At 56.7% G+C, this 22,346-nt stretch overlaps 1 protein-coding gene across 2 annotated transcripts; it reads right to left on the reverse strand.

The window, feature by feature from the left end:
- Window positions 1–1,014: 1,014 nt before the first annotated feature.
- LOC122546382 (FACT complex subunit SSRP1-like) lies at window positions 1,015–19,748 on the reverse strand. 2 transcript variants are annotated; one of them, XM_087981759.1, is made up of 9 exons: window positions 19,688–19,748; window positions 18,813–18,885; window positions 15,571–15,703; window positions 14,248–14,293; window positions 10,496–10,625; window positions 8,999–9,175; window positions 4,718–4,815; window positions 3,892–4,039; window positions 1,015–1,210 (listed from the first exon to the last, which is right to left on the reverse strand). In XM_087981759.1, exons 2-9 carry the CDS (start codon window positions 18,819–18,821, stop codon window positions 1,154–1,156), a joined length of 798 nt encoding a protein of 265 aa, XP_087837885.1. In that variant the 5' UTR covers window positions 18,822–18,885; window positions 19,688–19,748; the 3' UTR covers window positions 1,015–1,153. The 2 variants fall into 2 exon arrangements, with proteins under 2 accessions (XP_087837885.1, XP_087837886.1); XM_087981760.1 differs by lacking the exon at window positions 19,688–19,748 and adding an exon at window positions 19,124–19,171.
- Window positions 19,749–22,346: the final 2,598 nt, after the last annotated feature.

The following is a 22,346-nucleotide window of genomic DNA, read 5'->3' on the forward strand; positions in this document are numbered from 1 at the left end:
ACACTGCTGTTACTGAGTGTCGGTGGGGGGGGTGGGGGGGGGGGGTGAGGGGATGTTTGTGGGTGTGGTCCCAATCCGGGGGGAGCTGTTTTATCCCGGGATGGTACACACTGCTGTTACTGAGTGTCGGTGGGGGGGAGGGGGGGGGGGGAGTGAGGGGATGTTTGTGGGTGTGGGGTCAATCCGGGGGGAGCTGTTTTATCCCGGGATGGTACACACTGCTGTTACTGAGTGTCGGTGGGGGGGGGGGAGGGAGTGAGGGGATATTTGTGGGTGTGGTCCCAATCCGGGGGGGGCTGTTTTATCCCGGGATGGTACACACTGCTGTTACTGAGTGTCGGTGGGGGGGTTGGGGGGGTGAGGGGATGTTTGTGGGTGTGGTCCCAATCCGGGGGGGGCTGTTTTATCCCGGGATGGTACACACTGCTGTTACTGAGTGTCGGTGGGGGGGGGGGAGGGAGTGAGGGGATGTTTGTGGGTGTGGTCCCAATCCGGGGGGAGGGGGCTGTTTTATCCCGGGATGGTACACACTGCTGCTACTGAGTGTCGGTGGGGGGGGGGGGGGAGGGGATGTTTGTGGGTGTGGTCCCAATCCGGGGGGAGGGGGCTGTTTTATCCCGGGATGGTACACACTGCTGTTACTGAGTGTCGGTGGAGGGGGGTGGGGGGGAGTGAGGGGATGTTTGTGGGTGTGGTCCCAATCCGGGGGGGGCTGTTTTATCCCGGGATGGTACACACTGCTGTTACTGAGTGTCGGTGGGGGGGGGAGTGAGGGGATGTTTGTGGGTGTGGTCCCAATCTGGGGGGGGCTGTTTTATCCCGGGATGGTACACACTGCTGTTACTGAGTGTCGGTGGGGGGGGTGGGGGGGGGGAGTGAGGGGATGTTTGTGGGTGTGGTCCCAATCTGGGGGGGGCTGTTTTATCCCGGGATGGTACACACTGCTGTTACTGAGTGTCGGTGGAGGGGGGTGGGGGGTGGGAGAGGGAGGGTGTTTAAACAGAAAGCGAGAAATTGTTGAAAAAAGCCACTTTATTGAAACTCTCCCGTCAGACTAACACGTATCGCGCGGGGCGGGGTGGGTCCAGAGGAAGCAAATAAAAAGAAGCGAAGGACCGTCGGCAAATCGACCACGAAGGCTTCACCCACCCGGCTAGTCAGAGCCAGATTCCTCAGAGCTGGCTGGTGTGCTGGCTGCCTTCCCAGAGCCCTGTGGGGAGAGAGGGGGGGAGGGAGGAGAGGGAGAGAGAGAGGGGGGGGAGAGAGGGGGGAAAGAGAGCGCGGGGGGGGGGGGAGAAGGGAGCGCGGGGGGGGGGGAACAGAGAGAGGGGGGGAGAGACAAGTAAATGAGAACATTATCCTGCAGAAATGGCACAACCAGAATTTATTGAGGTTTGTGAGAAAGGCAGTGCGGTCTTAGTATCAACAGGAAAACACACTGGGGGGGGGGGGGGGGGGGGGGTAAAACACAGTCTGGGGGCGGGGGGGAACACAGTCTGGGGGGGGGGACACAGTCTGGGGGGGGGGGACACAGTCTGGGGGGGGGGGACACAGTCTGGGGGGGGGGACACAGTCTGGGGGGGGGGGACACAGTCTGGGGGGGGGGGAACACAGTCTGGGGGGGGGAACACAGTCTGGGGGGTGGGGACACAGTCTGGGGGGGGGGGACACAGTCTGGGGGGGGGGAACACAGTCTGGGGGGGGGGGAACACAGTCTGGGGGGGGGGGAACACAGTCTGGGGGGGGGGGACACAGTCTGGGGGGGGGGGACACAGTCTGGGAGGGGGGGACACAGTCTGGGAGGGGGGGACACAGTCTGGGAGGGGGGGACACAGTCTGGGAGGGGGGGACACAGTCTGGGGGGGGGGAAACACAGTCTGGGGGGGGGAAACACAGTCTGGGGGGGGGAAACACAGTCTGGGGGGGGGGAAACACAGTCTGGGGGGGGGAAACACAGTCTGGGGGGGGGAAACACAGTCTGGGGGGGGAACACAGTCTGGGGGGGGAACACAGTCTGGGGGGGGGGAACACAGTCTGGGGGGGGGGAACACAGTCTGGGGGGGGGGGAACACAGTCTGGGGGGGGGGAACACAGTCTGGGGGGGGACCTGCTGGTGTTGTGGGATTTCCAACTCAGCCCAGTTGAGGCTGTCCTGTTGAATGTTTTTACGGCGATGACAGACTTTTGAACAGGAAAGTAATGAAGGGTTATGGTGAGAGGGCGGGGATGTGGGGATGAGGCCAGAAAGAGGATAGCTAAATGGCTGGAAGGACCGAATGGCCAATTCCTGCACCTAGTTCTTATGTTAGAGCTCGTCAGGAAATTTACATTCACAATCACGGGAGATTTTATTCTAAAGAGACGGGAAACTCAGATGGGCAAAGCTTCACCTCAGTCATGGAGTCCGACAGCACACAGACAGGCCCTTCAGCCCAGATGGGTCCATGCTAACCCGCACTTGGATTAGAAAGTGCAGGGAAACGGGGTTGGCGTGGATGGACATTTTGGTCAGCATGAATCCATCTGGGCTGAAGGGTCTGTCTCCGTGCTGTCGGACTCAATCAGAAAGTGCCTAGTTTGGCAGGAAGAATAAATAAGCAGCCTTTTATCGAAACTGGGTCAAAGAGCTGGACAGCAGGGAAATGGACCCTTCGGTCCAACCCGTCCATGCTGACCCAGATATCCCAACCCAATCTAGTCCCACCTGCCAGCACCCGGCCCATATCCCTCCAAACCCTTCCTATTCATATACCCATCCAAATGCCTCTTAAATGTTGTAATTCTACCAGCCTCCACCACATCCTCTGGCAGCTCATTCCATACACGTACCACCCTCTGGGTGAAAAAGTTGCCCCTTAGGTCTCTTTTATATCTTTCCCCTCTCACCCTAAACCTATGCCCCTCTAGTTCTGGACTCCCCCACCCCAGGGAAAAGACTTTGCCTATTTATCCTATCCATGCCCCTCATGATTTTATAAACCTCTATAAGGTCACCCCTCAGCCTCCGACGCTCCAGGGAAAACAGCCCCAGCCTGTTCAGCCTCTTTCTATAGCTAAAACCCTCCAACCCTGGCAACATCCTTGTAAATCTTTTCTGAACTCTTTCAGGTTTCACAACACCCTTCCTACGCAGAAAGATCTGGGTGCGCGAGTGCACGAATCACAGGGGGTTATTGCCACAAGGACTTCAAGCAATCAGGGAAGCTAGTAAAATGCGGTGTGTTTGTGGAGCGGGGTGGGGGGGGAAGAGTTGAGTACAAGAGTAGGGAGGTTGGGTAGTAGCTACACAGTCTCTATAGAGCACTGCGTATGGGACCAGGCACCCTGTTTCAGGATGCATGTGAAGGTGGATGGAATAGCTCAGGGGAGGTGCATGAGTCTCATCGTTGAGGAGGTCTGTACCCAAACCCACTGCTGTTCAGGAGAACAACAGGTTACCAGAGCAGACAGAGTTCAAACTCACACAACACCAGGTTAGAGTCCAACAGGTTTAATTGGAAGCTTTCGGAGCGCTGTTCCACAACCACCTGATGAAGGAGCAGCGCTCCGAAAGCTAGCGCTTCCAAATAAACCTGTTGGGACTGTAACCTGGTGTTGTGTGACTTTGAACTTTGTCCATCCCAGTGTCTCCCAGTCGGAATAGACACGGTACGGAACCCCACAGGTTCAATACTGGGACAATGCTTCCCCCCTTATGGGAGAATCCAGGACCACAGCTCACCCTGAAGAAGAAAGGAATTCCCAGGGGAGTTGCGGGTGGGTGGCGGGAGTAGCTGGATGTTACTGAACGAGGGTGCAGCCAGCAAGGGGTTGAATGGCCTCCCCCTCCTGCTGCTGACTGAGGTGCAGTCCTGGTCACACCCCTGCTTTCCCGCTCTCCCTCACACTCACCTCACTCTCGGACGAACTCTCATCACTCGACACAAACTCCTTGCTCTTGAAGCTGTCCCCGTTCCCCTTGACGGGGCTTTTTGAGACGGCGTTCCTGGGAGCGGCCTGCTTCCCACCTTTCCCCTTCGGCTTGGTCTTCTGGGCGTCCCTACAGAGGGACGCAGAGAGAGAGAGAGAGACAGGCAGCAGGTCAGTCGCTCAGGGTCACAGGGGAGGGGGGGTCAGTGAAGGAGACACAGAGCGAAAGAGACACACACACAGACGCGCACACGCACACAGACACACACGCACACAGACACACACACACACATAGACACACACACACAGGCAGACACACACAGGCAGACACACACAGGCAGACACACACAGGCAGACACACACAGGCAGACACACACACAGACACACACACAGACACACACACAGACACACACACAGACACACACACAGACACACACACAGACACACACACAGACACACACACAGACACACACACAGACAGAGACACACAGACAGAGACACACAGACAGAGACACACACAGAGACAGACACACACAGACAGACAGACGCGCACAGACAGACAGGCGCGCACAGACAGACAGGCGCGCACAGACAGACAGGCGCGCACAGACAGACAGGCGCACAGACAGACAGAGACAAACAGGCAGGCGCAGGCACAGACAGACACACACACGCAGACAGACGCACGCACAGACAGACAGAGACAGGCAGGCAGGCGCACACAGACAGGCAGGCACAGACACACACACACACACACACACACAGACAAACACACACACACAGGGGGAGCACTCCCCCCATCACTCACTTCTTCTTCTGGAAGGACTCGGCCTTCCCGCTCCTCTTGTATTCCTCCATCTTCTTCTCATACTCCTTCTTGGCTGCGGCTGCCCGGGCATCCCACTCCTACAGGGACGGGGGGGTGGGGGGGGTAGAGAGAGGGGGGGGTAGAGAGAGAGAGGGGGGTAGAGAGAGAGAGGGGAGTAGAGAGAGAGAGGGGGGTAGATAGAGAGAGAGAGAGAGAGAGAGAGAGAGAGAGAGAGAGAGAGAGAGAGAGAGAGAGAGAGAGAGAGAGTGTGAGAGAGAGGCAGCACAAGAGCGAGAGAGGGGTCAGACAGGGGAGAGAGATCAGACACAAAACCTTCTTTCACATCGTCCATGGACCCAGTTTTTAACCTCCCACACCAACCATCTTCCTTTATCACCCATATCCCCACCATTAAACCGTAGGGGGAGGGGAGGGGGGGGGGGTCCTGAAAGGGGGAGGGGTGGCCCGACAGCTTAAATTTAGGCACCTGACGGGACAGCACAGCCACTGATGGAGCAACGGGAACCCGGGCATGTTCAACAGGCTGGAGGGGGTTACAGAGATAGGGAGGGGGTGTCGGGGCTGGAAGGGGTTACAGAGATCGGGAGGGGGTGTAGGTGATAGAGGGGGTTACAGAGATAGGGAGGGGGTTACAGAGATAGGGAGGGGGGTGTAGGGGCTGGAGGGGGTTACAGAGATAGGGAGGGGGTGTCGGGGCTGGAGGGGGTTACAGAGATAGGGAGGGGGTGTAGGGGATGGAGGGCATTACAGAGATATGGAGGGGGTGTAGGGGCTGGACGGGGTTACAGAGATAGGGAGGGGGTGTAGGGGCTGGAGGGGGTTACAGAGATAGGGAGGGGGTGTCGGGGCTGGAGGGGGTTACAGAGATAGGGAGGGGGTTAGAGAGATAGGGAGGGGGGTGTAGGGGCTGGAGGGGGTTACAGAGATAGGGAGGGGGTGTCGGGGCTGGAGGGGGTTACAGTGATAGGGAGGGGGTTACAGAGATAGGGAGGGGGTTACAGAGATAGGGAGGGGGTTACAGAGATAGGGAGGGGGTGTCGGGGCTGGAGGGGGTTACAGAGATAGGGAGGGGGTTACAGAGATAGGGAGGGGGTTACAGAGATAGGGAGGGGGTGTCGGGGCTGGAGGGGGTTACAGAGATAGGGAGGGGGTTACAGTGATAGGGAGGGGGTTACAGTGATAGGGAGGGGGTTACAGTGATAGGGAGGGGGTTACAGTGATAGGGAGGGGGTTACAGTGATAGGGAGGGGGTGTCGGGGCTGGAGGGGGTTACAGAGATGGGGAGGGGGTTACAGAGATGGGGAGGGGGTTACAGAGATGGGGAGGGGGTTACAGTGATGGGGAGGCGGTTACAGTGATGGGGAGGCGGTTACAGTGATGGGGAGGCGGTTACAGTGATGGGGAGGCGGTTACAGTGATGGGGAGGCGGTTACAGTGATGGGGAGGGGGTTACAGTGATGGGGAGGCGGTTACAGTGATGGGGAGGCGGTTACAGTGATGGGGAGGCGGTTACAGTGATGGGGAGGCGGTTACAGTGATGGGGAGGCGGTTACAGTGACAGGGAGGCGGTTACAGTGATAGGGAGGCGGTTACAGTGATAGGGAGGCGGTTACAGTGATAGGGAGGCGGTTACAGTGATAGGGAGGCGGTTACAGTGATAGGGAGGCGGTTACAGTGATAGGGAGGCGGTTACAGTGATAGGGAGGCGGTTACAGTGATAGGGAGGCGGTTACAGTGATAGGGAGGCGGTTACAGTGATAGGGAGGCGGTTACAGTGATAGGGAGGCGGCGTAGGGGGTTACAGAGATAGGGAGGGGGTGTAGGGGGCTGGAGGGGATTACAGAGATAGGGAGTGGGTGTAGGGGCCAGAGGGGATTACAGAGATAGGGCGGGGGTTACAGTGATAGGGAGGGGGTTACAGTGATAGGGAGGGGGCGTAGGGGTTTACAGAGATAGGGAGGAGGTGTAAGGGGTTACAGAGATAGTGAGGGGGCGTATGGGGTTACAGAGATAGGGAGGGGGTGTAGGGGGTTACAGAGATAGGGAGGGGGGGTAGGGGTTACAGAGATAGGAAGGGGGTGTAGGGGGTTACAGAGATAGGGAGGGGGCGTAGGGGGTCACAGAGATAGGGAGGGGGTATAGGGGCTGGAGGGGGTTAGAGATAGGGAGGGGGTGTAGGGGAGGGAGGGAGGTTACAGAGATAGGGAGGGGTGTAGGGGCTAACAGAGATAGGGAGGGGGTGTCGGGGCTGGAGAGGATTACAGAGATAGGGAGGGGGTGTAGGGGAGTGAGGGAGGTTACAGAGATAGGGAAGGGGTGTAGGGGCTGGAGGAGGTTACAGAGATAGGGAGGGAGTGTAGGGGCTGGAAGGGGTTACAGAGATAGGGAGGGCGTGTGGGAGCTGGAGGGGGTTACAGAGATAGGGAGGGGGTGTAGGGGCTGGTGGGTGTTACAGAGATAGGGAGGGGCGTAGGGGGCTACTGAGATAGGGAGGGGTATAGAGGGTTACTGAGATAGGGAGGGGATGTAGAGGGTTACTGAGATAGGGAGGGGGCATAGGGGGTTACTGAGATAGGGAGTGGGCATAGGGGGTTACTGAGATACGGAGGGGGCATGGGGGTTACTGAGATAGGGAGGGGCTCGAGGGGGTTACTGAGATAGGAAAGGGCTGGAGGGGGTTACTGAGATAGGGAGGGAGTGTAGGGGGTTACGGAGATAGGGATGGGGTGTGTAGTGGGTTACTGAGATAGGGAGGGGGTGTAGAGGGTTACGGAGATAGGGATGGGGTGTGTAGTGGGTTACTGAGATAGGGAGGGGGTGTAGAGGGTTACTGAGATAGGGAGGGGGCATAGGGGTTTACTGAGATAGGGAGGGGGTGTAGAGGGTTACTGAGATAGGGAGGGGGCATAGGGGGTTACTGAGATAGGGAGGGGGCGTAGGGGGTTACAGAGACAGGGAGGGGGTGTGGGGGTTAGAGACAGGGAGGGGGCGTAGGGGGTTATTGAAATAGGGAGGGGGTGTAGGGGGTTACAGAGATAGGGAGGGGGTGTAGGGGGTTACTGAAATAGGGAGGGGGTGTAGGGGGTTACTGAGATAGGGAGGGGGTGTAGGGGGTTACAGAGATAGTGAGGAGGTGTAGGGGGGTTACAGAGATAGGGAGGGGGTGTACGGGCTGGAGGGGGTTACAGAGATAGGGCGGGGCTGGAGGGGTTACAGAGATAGGGAGGGGGTGTAGGGGGTTACTGAGATAGGGAGGGGGTGTACGGGCTGGAGGGGGTTACAGAGATAGGGAGGGGGTGTAGGGGGTTACTGAGATAGGGAGGGGGTGTACGGGCTGGAGGGGGTTACAGAGATAGGGCGGGGCTGGAGGGGTTACAGAGATAGGGAGGGGGTGTAGGGGGGTTACAGAGATAGGGAGGGGGTGTAGGGGGTTACTGAGATAGGGAGGGGGTGTAGGGGGTTACAGAGATAGGGAGGGGGTGTAGGGGGTTACAGAGATAGGGAGGGGGTGTAGGGGGTTACTGAGATAGGGAGGGGGTGTACGGGCTGGAGGGGGTTACAGAGATAGGGCGGGGCTGGAGGGGTTACAGAGATAGGGAGGGGGTGTAGGGGGGTTACAGAGATAGGGAGGGGGTGTAGGGGGTTACTGAGATAGGGAGGGGGTGTAGGGGGTTACAGAGATAGGGAGGGTGTGTAGAGGGTTACAGAGATAGGGAGGGGGTGTACGGGCTGGAGGGGGTTACAGAGATAGGGAGGGGCTGGAGGGGCTTACAGAGATAGGGAGGGGGGTGTAGGGGGGCTGGAGAAGCAGAGTTGTAGACAACGTGGGGGATGTTTGGACGGGCTGGGTGTTAGCAGTATGAGCTTAAAAATATGTTGCTGGAAAAGAGCAGCAGGTCAGGCAGCTTCAAAGGAGCAGGAGAATCGACGTTTCGGGCATGGGCCCTTCTTCAGGAAATCGGCTTGTGCCCGAAACGTCGATTCTCCTTCTCCTTGGATGCTGCCTGACCTGCTGCGCTTCTCCAGCAACACATTTTTAAGCTCTAATCTGCAGCCCTGAGTTTCTCCTGTTGGCAGTCGGAGCCAGGGAACACAGCGCGGTGAGGAGTCGTGTGGGGCTGTGTGGGATGTTGGTGGGTGGTGAGGATCGAGGAGCGGTGAAGTGTTGAGGGAAGGAGGGTGGCCGAGCTGGTAGATCCTGCAGACGCAGTGCAGTCAGGATGAGGGCCCAGACACCGAGCCGGAAGAAAATTCCCCCACCTCCTTCTTATCCTTGGTCATGGATTTCCAGAGTTCACCAGCTTTCTTCGACAGCTCCGTCACGCTAATCCCGGGATTGTCAGCTTTGATCTTCTCGCGGTTGGCGTTCAGCCACAGCATGTAGGTCGACATGGGACGCTTCGGGGCTAAAGGGTCCTTATCCTTCGACTTCTTCCCCTGTTCAATCAGGGACAGCACAGGGTCAGACACAAGGGAAAGCTCCCTCTACACTGTCCCCATCACTCACTCCCAGAGCAGGGACAGCACAGGGTCAGACACAAGGGAAAGCTCACTCTACACTGTCCCCAACACACACTCCCAGAGCAGGGACAGCACAGGGTCAGACACAAGGGAAAGCTCACTCTACACTGTCCCCAACACACACTCCCAGAGCAGGGACAGCACAGGGTCAGACACAAGGGAAAGCTCACTCTACACTGTCCCCAACACACACTCCCAGAGCAGGGACAGCACAGGGTCAGACACAAGGGAAAGCTCACTCTACACTGTCCCCAACACACACTCCCAGAGCAGGGACAGCACAGGGTCAGACACAAGGGAAAGCTCCCTCTACACTGTCCCCAACACACACTCCCAGAGCAGGGACAGCACAGGGTCAGACACCAGGGAAAGCTCCCTCTACACTGTCCCCAACACACACTCCCAGGACAGGGACAGCACAGGGTCAGACACAAGGGAAAGCGCCCTCTACATGTCCCCCCATCACACACTCCCAGGACAGGGACAGCACAGGGTCAGACACAAGGGAAAGCTCCCTCTACACTGTCCCCATTACACACTCCCAGAGCAGGGACAACACGGGGTTAGATACAAGGGAAAGCTCCCTCTACACTGTCCCTCCATCAAACACTCCCAGGACAGGGACAGGACGGGTTAGATACAGAGTAAAGCTTCCTCTACACTGTCCCCCCATCAAACACTTCCAGGGCAGGGACAGTACAGGGTTAGATACAGGGGAAAGCTCGCTCTACACTGCCCCCAACACACACTCCCAGGGCAGGGACAGAATGGGGTTAGATACAGAGTAATGTTTCCTCTACACCACCCCCCATCACACACTCCCAAGACAGGGCCAGCATGATATTAAGAGTAAAGCTCCCTCTACACTGTCCCCATCAAACCATCCCAGGACAGGGACAGCATGGGGTTAGATAGAGTAAAGCTCCCTCTACACTGTCCCATCTCACATTCCCAGGGACAGGGACAGCATGGGGTTAGATACAGAGTAAAGCTCCCTCTACACTGTCCCCCCATCACACACTCCCAGGGACAGGGACAGCACAGTGTTAGATACAGAGTAAAGCTCCCACTACACTGTCCCCCATCAAACACTCCCAGGGACAGGGACAGCACAGGGTTAGATACAGAGTAAAGCTCCCTCTACACTGCCCCCCATGGAACCCTCCCAGGACAGAGATAGAGTGGCGGTGCATCTAACGCTGTAACTGACCACAGCGGGGATGTGGGGGGGAATACCTCAGCCTTTCTCTTGGTGGGTTTCTCCTTGACGACCTTGGCTTTCTTTGCCGGAACGTTCCGGGATTTCTCGTTGCCGCTCTCGTCTTCATTGCTGCTGGAGGAGCTGCCCCCAGCGTTACTGTCGTACCTGGGGGGGGGGAGGGGGAGAGTATCATCGTCAATTGGGCACAATCACAGCTGAACCCACTCAGTCCACACTGACCGCCTGAAGAGCATCACATCCAGACCCATCCCTCCTCCCCAATCCCTGGAACCCTGCAATTCCCACAGCCAATCCCACCCTGACCTGCACATCCCTGGGCTCTATGGGACAATTTCCCACGGCCAATCCCACCCTAACCTGCACATCCCTGGGCTCTATGGGACAATTTCCCACGGCCAATCCCACCCTAACCTGCACATCCCTGGGCACTATGGGACAATTTCCCATGGCCAATCCCACCCTAACCTGCACATCCCTGGGCTCTATGGGACAATTTCCCACGGCCAATCCCACCCTAACCTGCACATCCCTGGGCACTATGGGACAATTTCCCATGGCCAATCCCACCCTAACCTGCACATCCCTGGGCTCTATGGGACAATTTCCCATGGCCAATCCCACCCTAACCTGCACATCCCTGGGCTCTATGGGACAATTTCCCATGGCCAATCCACCCTAACCTGCACATCCCTGGACACTATGGGACAATTTCCCACGGCCAATCCCCCCTAACCTGCACATCCCTGGGCACTATGGGACAATTTCCCATGGCCAATCCACCCTAACCTGCACATCCCTGGGCACTATGGGACAATTTCCCACGGCCAATCCACATTAACCTGCACATCCCTGGGCACTATGGGACAATTTCCCACGGCCAATCCACACTAACCTGCACATCCCTGGGCACTATGGGACAATTTCCCATGGCCAATCCACCCTAACCTGCACATCCCTGGGCACTATGGGACAATTTCCCATGGCCAATCCACCCTAACCTGCACATCCCTGGGCACTATGGGACAATTTCCCATGGCCAATCCACTCTAACCTGCACATCCCTGGGCACTATGGAACAATTTCCCACGGCCAATCCACCCTAACCTGCACATCCCTGGGCACTATGAGACAATTTCCCACGGCCAATCCCACCCTAACCTGCACATCCCTGGGCACTATGGGACAATTTCCCATGGCCAATCCACCCTAACCTGCACATCCCTGGGCACTATGGCACAATTTCCCATGGCCAATCCCACCCTGACCTGCACATCCCTGGGCACTATGGGACAATTTCCCATGGCCAATCCCACCCTAACCTGCACATCCCTAGACACTATGGGACAATTTCCCACGGCCAATCCACCCTAACCTGCACATCCCTGGGCACTATGAGACAATTTCCCACGGCCAATCCACCCTAACCTGCACATCCCTGGGCACTATGAGACAATTTCCCACGGCCAATCCCACCCTAACCTGCACATCCCTGGGCACTATGGGACAATTTCCCATGGCCAATCCACCCTAACCTGCACATCCCTGGGCACTATGGCACAATTTCCCATGGCCAATCCCACCCTGACCTGCACATCCCTGGGCACTATGGGACAATTTCCCGTGGCCAATCCCACACTAACCTGCACATCCCTGGGCACTATGGGACAATTTCCCATGGCCAATCCCACACTAACCTGTACATCCCTGGGCACTATGGGACAATTTCCCACGGCCAACCCACCCTAACCTGCACATCCCTGGGCACTATGGGACAATTTCCCACGGGCAATCCCACCCTAACCTGCACATCCCTGGGCACTATGGGACAATTTCCCATGGCCAATCCCACCCTAACCTGCACATCCCTGGGCACTATGGGACAATTTCCCACGGCCAACCCACCCTAACCTGCACATCCCTGGGCGCTATGGGACAATTTCCCATGGCCAATCCCACCCTAACCTGCACATCCCTGGGCACTATGGGACAATTTCCCATGGCCAATCCACCCTAACCTGCACATCCCTGGGCACTATGGGACAATTTCCCATGGCGAACCCACCCTAACCTGCACATCCCTGGGCGCTATGGGACAATTTCCCACGGCCAATCCCACCCTAACTGCACATCCCTGGGCACTATGGGACAATTTCCCATGGCGAATCCACCCTAACCTGCACATCCCTGGGCGCTATGGGACAATTTCCCATGGCGAATCCACCCTAACCTGCACATCCCTGGGCGCTATGGGACAATTTCCCATGGCCAATCCCACCCTAACTGCACATCCATGGGCACGATGGGACAATTTCCCATGGCCAATCCCACCCTAACCTGCACATCCATGGGCACGATGGGACAATTTCCCATGGCCAATCCCACCCTAACTGCACATCCATGGGCACGATGGGACAATTTCCCATGGCCAATCCACCTGAACCTGCAGATCTTTGGACTGTGGGAGGAAACCGGAGCACCCGGAGGAAACCCACGTTTATTTCCAAATGCGCTGTTTCTCTAACAGTGCAGACCTTGATCAAGCCTGCTCCAGACCCATCTCCCTCCAGACCTTCCTCTCTGTGTACTTATCCACATACTTGTGAAACGTTGGAACTGCACCCACATCCACCACACCCTCTGGCATCTCATTCCCCACACGAATCACTCTCTGTGTAAAACAATTGGCCTTGAAACCTTAAAATCTTAATCCTCTCACCTTCAAAACAAGCCCACCTTCGTCTGGAAACGCTCCACCCTGGGGCAAAGACACCTGCTACTCAATATATCTCTGTCTCTCATTGTTTCATAAACCTCTATGGAGTCAGCTGTCAGCCTCCCAACGCTGCAGTGAAACAATGCCAGCCTATCAATTCTAACTCAACCCCATCAGCAACATCCTGGTAGATCGCTTCTGAATCCTCTCCTGTTTCAAAATATCCTTCCGGTAACAGCGAGGTCCGAACTGGACACTGCAGTCCAGAAGGTGGCCTCACCAATGTCCTGTACAAGCTCAGCATGACAAAGAACAACGAGAATGTACAGCCCAGGAACAGGCCCTTCGGCCCCTCCAAGCCTGAACCCATCCAAACCCACTGTCTAAACCTGTCGCCCAATTCCAGAGCATCTGTATCCCTCTGCTCCCCACCTACTCCTGCATCTGTCCAGATCCATCTTAAATGAATCTCCCGTACCTATCTCTACTACCTCTGCTGGCAACGCGTTCCAGACACCCACCATCCTCTGTGTGTGAGGCACTTGCCGTGTGTATCCCCCTTAAACTTTCCACCTCTCACCTTGAGAGCGTGTCCTCTCATTAATGAATCCCTCACCCTGGGGAAAAGCTCGTCTCTATCCACCCTGTCTATACCCTTCATGATTTTGTAAACCTCAATCAGGTCCCCCCTCAATCTCCTTTTTTCTAATGAAAATAAACCTAACCTGCTCAACCTCTCTTCATAGCCAGCACCTTCCATACCAGGCAACATCTCCGTAAACCTTGTCTGCACCCTCTCCAAAGCGTCCACATCCTGTTGGAAGTGTGGTGCCCAGAATTGTGCACAGTAAAGATGCCCCAACACCGACACTCGAAGGTCTGAGCGACGACAGCAAGTGTGCCCACCTCCCCTGTCCACGCGTTACAAACTCCCTGCACCCCTGATCTCTCTGCTGTGCAGCACTACCCAGGGCCCTCTGAGACAGGGGCCACTGCACGACAGGGTGTTCCCCCAGCCCCACATTACCAACCCAGCCCCAAACCAATACTCACTCCTCGTCCACTTCATCCTCCTCCTCGCCAGGATTAAAGGATTCATCTACAAAACAAACACAGCCTATCAGGACGCTGCTCCCTGACCGATTCCCGTCCAATCATACGGCAGCCTCTCACCGGGTCAGCCCTGAACATCTGCGCAACGGCGGCTGGAAATTCTCTCGCTGAGCAGGCCCAGCGTGTGATTCCTCCCCGTCCCCAGTTGCCCCCCACACCCCCCTACCCCTTGAGAGGGTGGGGCTGAGCTGCCTCCCTGAACCATGTGCTGTAGGGTAGACCCACAGTGTCCCTGAGGGAGGGAATCCCAGGATTCTGACCCAGGAGGGAACGGAGAGAGATTTCCGAGTGAGGGGCTCGGAGGGGAACTTGCAGGTGGGGTGGGGGTGGGGTAGGGGGCTGGGGGTGGTGTTCCCATGTATCTGCTGCCCCTTGTCCTTCTGGGTGGAAGGGGCCGTGGGTTTGGAAGGTGCTGCCTGAGGGTCTTCGGTGATCCTGCAGGGCATCTTGTAGCAGGTACAACACTGCTGCTACTGAGTGTCGGTGGGGGGGGATGTTTGTGGGTGTGGTCCCAATCCGGGGGGGGGGGGGGGCTGTTTTATCCCGGGATGGTACACACTGCTGTTACTGAGTGTCGGTGTGTGGGGGGGGGGGGGGGAGTGAGGGGGTGTTTGTGGGTGTGGTCCCAATCCGGGGGGGGCTGTTTTATCCCGGGATGGTACACACTGCTGTTACTGAGTGTCGGTGGGGGGGGGGGAGAGTGAGGGGGTGTTTGTGGGTGTGGTCTCAATCCGGGGGGGGCTGTTTTATCCCGGGATGGTACACACTGCTGTTACTGAGTGTCGGTGGGGGGGGGGGGGGAGGGAGTGAGGGGATGTTTGTGGGCGTTGAGCTTCTCGAGTGTTGTTGGAGCTGCCCCCATCCAGGGGAAGTGGGAGTGTTCCCTCACCCTCCCTCCTGTGCCTTGTCGATGGTGGGACAGACTTTGGAGGGGGGGACAGGAGGGGAGTTACTCGCTGCAGGGTTCCCAGCCTCTGACCCTGCCCTTGTAACCGCTGGGTTGCAGTGGTGAGTCAGCCGGGGGGGATTCAGTGATGGGAACGCTTGTGGGGTTTTTCGGGAGAGTTGGGTCATCCCTGAGTCAGAGACGGAGAGCCAACGCAGTGTGCAGAAGCAGGAAGCAACGTCCCGCCACACCACGGACCTCTCCAGTCCGCCATGGAGCAGGAGCAGTGAACCCTCTCCCGGCCCCTATCGGTGGCTGCGATACTGTCCCTCCACTCAGCCACGACACCCACCCCCACACTGCCCTCGGTCAGTTACCCGTCTCCTCGCCAGAGTCGCTGTCATTGGCTGCCTCCTCACGGATTCGGCCCTCGGCTTTCACCTGCTCCAGGTAAGCATCATGTTGGTCCTCATCCGAATCAGCGTAATCATCATAGTTCTGTTTGATACTCTGCACGGAAGAGGGGGATGGTTAACCCAACGGCAAGCAGGAGCCAGCAGGGGGACCGAGGGGACAGCGGGGGGACAGGGGGGACCGAGGGGACAGCGGGGGGACAGGGGGGACCGAGGGGACAGCGGGGGGACCGAGGGGGGACAGCGGGGGGACCGAGGGGACACCGAGGGCCAGCGGGGACCGAGGGGACAGCGGGGGGACAGCGGGGGGACAGGGGGGACCGAGGGGACAGCAGGGGGACAGGGGGGACCGAGGGGGGACAGGGGGGACCAAGGGGACAGCGGGGGGACAGAGGGCCAGCGGGGGGACAGGGGGGACCGAGGGGACAGCGGGGGGACTGAGGGGACCGAGGGGACAGCGGGGGGACCGAGGGGACCGAGGGGACAGCGGGGGGACCGAGGGGACAGCGGGGGGACAGCGGGGGGACCGAGGGGACAGCGGGGACCGAGGGGACAGCGGGGACCGAGGGAGAGACAGTGACCCAGTGGGACAGGGGAGAGAGAGAGAACGAGGGGACAGAGAGAGAGACAGTGGCCCAGTAGGACAGGGGAGAGAGAGAGAGAGAGAGAGAGAGAGAGAACGAGGGGACAGAGAGAGAGACAGTGGCCCAGTAGGACAGGGGAGAGAGAGAGAGAGAGAGAGAGAGAGAGAGAGAACGAGGGGACAGAGAGAAAGACAGTGACCCAGTGGGACAGGGGAGAGAGAGCATGAGTGGGCAGAGGGTCAGTGAGACAGGGAGGGAGCAGTTTGAGGAAGGCCCCGTCTTGTGCTCACATCCTCCCTGGTATTTTTTTGGATGGTATACACTGCTGCTCCACACACACACACACACACAGACTGGCAGCATGTCATACTGGAGTCCTGGTGGGGATCTGGGCTGTGATCTAACAACTTTGAGGACAGTGACTGAAGATGTGGTGGAGGCTATATTTGCAGATGTTACGAGAACAGGCAAGTTGCGAAGGAGGACATGACAGAGCTAACACCAGGTTTGGATCCTTACTGAGCGAGCGGGCAACAATCTGTTGTGTAATGTCAGAAACCCGCGAAGTTATGCACTTTGGCAGGAGGAACAAAAAAAAAGCAGGGTTTTTGTTAAAGTAAGAATGACTCCAAAATTCCAAATCCACAGGGATTCGAGCTTGCTGGTCACACAGAGTTCGGAGGTAAGCACAGCAGATAATCAGGAATGCTGGTGGAGTACTATCCTTTCATTAGCAGAAAAACCGACCACAACAATAATGACATTCCCCTTCTGTTACACAGGGCCACGTCATGTATACTGCGTGCAGTTCCGGCCTGGGTAATGATGGAGAGATGGGAATCACCAGACTGATACCTGGATGAAGCAGGCGGCCTGACAGAGTGGGCTGGTTCCCAGGAGGGTTAAGGCAGCAGCGGCGGCAGGGCTGATTTGGTTGTGGTAGGTAAGCTGCTGAATGGTCCTGACAGAGTGGACAAAACATGGATGTGCGGCAGTGCAGAGCACAGAGACCGGGTGAATGTTATTCCTCTTAAAGAGGGCTGAAAGACTTTGGGATTCAGCCTCAGAAAAGGGGTGGAGGTGAGTCACTGAATGTTGTGAAGGTAGAGGTGGACAGATTTGATCAGACGGGGGAGATGAAAGGTTTTCAGGGCAAAAGGGAACGCGGAAATTGGCTTTCAGAAACTCGGCCCTGAGCGTGTTCAGGCACAGATCATGCGTGTAGGACAGATCACGCGCACATATACACACATATGCGTGTAGGCCACATCACGTGCACGTATACACACATACGTGTTCAGGAACAGATCACGTGCAAATATACACACATACACATGCAGGCCAGATCACATGCACATATACACGCATACGCGTGTAGGCCACATCACGTGCACATATACACACAAGTGTGCAGGCCAGAGCAAGTGCACATGTAAACGCATACGCGTGCAAGCACAGATCACGTGCACATATACACACATAAGTGTACAGGCCAGATCACGTGCACATATACACGTGTAGGCCAGATCACGTGCACATATACACGCATACGTGTGCAGGCTAGATCACATGCACATATACACACATACGAATGCAGGCACAGATCACGCACACATATACACACAGACGCGTGCAGGCACAGGTCACACGCACATATACACGCATACGCGTGTAGGCCACATCACGTGCACGCCAGATCATGTGCACATATACACGCATACGCGTGCAGGCCAGATCACGTGCACATACACACGCATACGCAAGCAGGCCAGATCACGTGCACATACACACGCATACGCAAGCAGGCCAGATCACGTGCACGTATACACACACACACGTGTGCAGGCCAGATCACATGCACATATACACGCATACGCGTGCAGGCCAGATCACGTGCACATATACAGGCATATGCGTGCAGGCACAGATCACACGCACATATACATGCATACGCGTGCAGGCCAGATCATGTGCACATATACACGCATACGTGTGCAGGCCAGATCACAGGCACATATACACGCATACGCGTGCAGGCACAGATCACGTGCACATGTACACGTGTGTGTGTGCAGGCACAGATCCCGCTCACATATACACGGGTACGCATGTAGGCCAGATCACGTGCACATATACACGCATACGTGTGCAGGCACAGATCACGTGCACATATACGCTTATAGGCTAGATCATGTGCACACACACGCGCACATGGGCGCAGGCCAGATCTCTCTCTCACGTGCAGGCCAGATCACGCACTAAAAGACACGTGCATACCAGGTTCGGAACAGATAGGCACACTTACATGCCAAGTCACATGCAGAGATACACACCCACACACACGCAGGCCACGTCAAGTGCAGCCTCACATGCCAGCTTCCAGACTCAAATGTCCACACACCACCCCTGGTGTACAAACCTCATCTCTCTAAAAGGGAAGGGTGGGGTTGGGGGAAAATGAGAGAGACAGGGTGAGGAGATTTAGAATGTGAACAGAAATGATGGGGGCGTGCACACACACAGACACAGCTAGCGTTGCTCTCAGGGTCACACCAGAGTCCGAGCTGAGAGTCGGAGGAGCAGAGGGACACAAGGATCCGATCGCGGGCTGGGTCAGCTTACCTCCTTCATCCCGCGATTCTTGATGTTGAGTTTTTTGGCGTTGACAAAGTCAAAGAGTTTCCCATATTCCTCCCTGGGAAGAGCGAGAGATCAAGCTGTATCAATCCCTGGGACCACTGACACAAACCTGCCATTCCCTCCCAATTCCCAGACCATTCCCTGGAAACCGCCCAGGGAGAACCCTCCGTTTAAACCTGCAGCCCTTACCCCCCCCCCTCTCCCCAGCCCCACTCAGGGTCGCAGCATCCTTTCCACAAGATGCACTCCACTTCCTGAGGCCTTCCCCAGTCGATCAGCCCTCTCTCACTCACCTCTCGATGCTGCTGAAGGTGTACAGGCTGCCTTCCCCAGTCGATCAGCCCTCTCTCACTCACCTCTCGATGCTGCTGAAGGTGTATAGGCCACCTTCCCCAGTCGATCAGCCCTCTCTCACTCACCTCTCGATGCTGCTGAAGATGTACAGACTGCCTTCCCCAGTCGACCAGCCCTCTCTCACTCACCTCTTGATGCTGCTGAAGGTGTACAGGCCGCCTTCCCCAGTCGATCAGCCCTCTCTCACCCTCACGATGTTGCTGAAGGTGTACGGACTGCCTTCCCCAGTCGACCAGCTCTCTCTCACTCACCTCTCGATGCTGCTGAAGGTGTACAGACTGCCTTCCCCAGTCGACCAGTCCTCTCTCACTCACCTCTCGATGCTGCTGAAGGTGTACAGGCCGCCTTCCCCAGTCGACCAGCCCTCTCTCACTCACCTCTCGATGCTGCTGAAGGTGTACAGGCCGCCTTCCCCAGTCGACCAGCCCTCTCTCACTCACCTCTCGATGCTGCTGAAGGTGTACAGGCCGCCTTCCCCAGTCGACCAGTCCTCTCTCACTCACCTCTCGATGCTGCTGAAGGTGTACAGGCTGCCTTGCTTGGTCTCGATCTCAAAGTCAAAGGAGCGGGTGGTCGTGGTGCCTCTGGCGAAGTTGACGTGGGAGATCTCGTCAAAGCGGATGTGAACCGGGGGTTTGTGGACGTAGATGAACCCCCGTTCGAGGGGATACAGGAGACCCGAACTGGCTTTGTAAGAACACGTGATGCAGTGGGCCCCGGAGTTACTGTAGGGTGGCAGGGGGTGCATCGGGAAACACAAACAGAGAGAACATTGAATTCAAACAGAGCTCCAATTTCACAGGACTGCACTATCAGAAACCCTGCCTGCAACTGAGGACAGGTACCTGAGCAGCTCCTTCCCCTATCCCTCCGCTGCAGTCTGCTGGGCAGTTCTGGGCCCCAGATTACAGCAAAGGCCTCAACACACTGGAGAGCACGTGCAGGAACGATTCACAACAACGGTCCCAGGGATGAAAACAGGGAGGCGATGCTGCAGCTGGGTAGGGAGCCTGTGAGGCTACACCTGGAGGACTGCGTGCAGTTTTGGTCTCCTTCCTTGGGAAAGGATGTACTGGCACTGGAGGGGCTGCACAGGAGGTTCACTGGGTTAATTCCGGACAGGGTTGGCTTATAGAACATAGAAACGTACAGCACAGAACACGCCCTTCGGCCCACGATGCTGTGCCAAGGTTTAATCCTAATGTAAAACATAGTAACTTAACCTGCGCAGCCCTCAACTCACTGCTCTCCGTGGGTATGCCCAGCAGTCGCTTAAATGTCCCCAATGACTCTGCTCCCACCACCACCGCTGGGAACACATTCCATGCTCTCACAACTCTCTGCCGAAAGAACCTACCTCTGACGTCTCTTTTATACCTTCCTCCTAATATCTTCGTGGGCGGCACGGTGGCACAGTGGTTAACACTGCTGCCTCACAGCGCCAGGGACCCGGGTTCAATTCCCGACTCAGGCGACTGTGTGTGGAGTTTGCACATTCTCCCAGTGTCTGCGTAGGTTTCCTCCGGGTGCTCCGGTTTCCTCCCACAGTCCAAAGATGTGCAGGTCAGGTGAATTGGCCATGCTAAATTGCCCGTAGTGTTAGGGGCAGGGGTAAATGTAGGGGTCTGGGTGGGTTGCGCTTCGGCGGGTCGGTGTGGATTTGTTGGGCCGAAGGGCCTGTTTCCACATTAAGTAATATAAATCTAATCTTCAAACTATGACCCCTTGTCCCAGTCAATCCTGCCCTGGGGAAAAGTCTCTGGCTATTACCTTGTACACCTCAATCACGCTACCTCTCTTCCTCCTTCTCTCCAGAGAGAAAAGTCCAAGCCTGTTCAACCTCTCTTCATAAGGCGATCCCTCCAGTCCAGGCAGCATCCTGGTAAACCTTCTTTGTACCCTCTCCAAAGCCTCTGTATCTTTCCTGTAGTAGGGCGACCAGAACTGGACACAATATTCTGAGTGTGGTCTCACCAGGGACTTGCAGAGCTGCACCAAAACCTCGCGGCTCTTAGGAGGAGAGATTGAGTAGAATGGGACTACACTGAATGGAATTCAAAAGAATAAGGGGAGGGGGGATTTTATAGAAACATAAAATGACGAAGGAAATAAATAAGATCGAGGCAGGGAGGTTGTTCCTATGAGTGGATGAAACTAGAATGAGGTGGTGCACAGCCTCAAAATAAGAGGGAGGCAGATTTCGGGTGGGGCTGAGGGGAACTGCTTCACCCAGAGGGTTGGGAATCTGTGGGGGAATACCCCGGCCAGCTGAGGCGACCGCGTTTTAAGGCCAAGATCGCTGGGTTGTTGAACAGCAGGGGAACGAAGGGTCGCGGTGGGCTGGCGGGTCAGTGCAGCTGAGGGCACACCAAGGTCAGCCGCGGTCTGACTGAACGGGAGAGCAAACTCGACGGGCCGAGTGGCCTGCTCCTCCGCGAAGCCTCAGCGACGTAGAGGGATCGAAGACGCTGGGGGACTGTTCCCCTCGGGAGAGGAGGAGATTGAGACGGAGATCTGACAAGAGGCTTTCAAAATCATTTGCGGGGGGGGGGGAACTAGACAGAGTAGACCGAGAGAATCTGTTCCCAATGGTGAAAGGAACAAGGAGGAAAGGTTCTCCAATTTAAAGGGACGCGCTAATGAAGCAAAGGGGATGGGAGGAAAACACAGGAAAACACCCAGTAAGGGATTAGGGCCTGGAAACGCGGGGGAAGGCACTCCGGATGGGATTTGGGCGGCAGTTTGGGCGCAGGCAGAGGGGCAGAAGACTGGCACGGGGGATCAGACGCAGTGCAGACACACTCGCGATCATCGTGCACGTGACTCCTTCCCGGATCGCCCAAGAACAGAAGCTGCCGGTGTGGACTGACTGACGTGGTCGGTTACTGCAGCAAGATGCTCTCCTTGTGATTTTCCACTTGCTGAACAAGAAATTAAAAACCCCTCGGTCCAAGGTCACCATCCCTGAGAGATTCACGGGTCAATAGGGCCACCTTCCTGTCTGCTTTTAAACAGCACCACAATGATAGGTGGTGAACAAATGGGCTACAAGAAATACACAAAAATCTCTACCAGGGAGGAGCAAGTGAAACAAATGTAGAGACAGGGTCATTCGAGGGGTTAGGGTGTGGGACGTGCTGCCTGAGAGTGTGGGGGAGGGAG

Source organism: Chiloscyllium plagiosum, unplaced genomic scaffold (genome assembly GCF_037043375.1).
Source record: "Chiloscyllium plagiosum isolate Xiang-an unplaced genomic scaffold, Cpla_swu_hap1 HiC_scaffold_40, whole genome shotgun sequence".
Classification (NCBI taxonomy): domain Eukaryota; kingdom Metazoa; phylum Chordata; class Chondrichthyes; order Orectolobiformes; family Hemiscylliidae; genus Chiloscyllium; species Chiloscyllium plagiosum.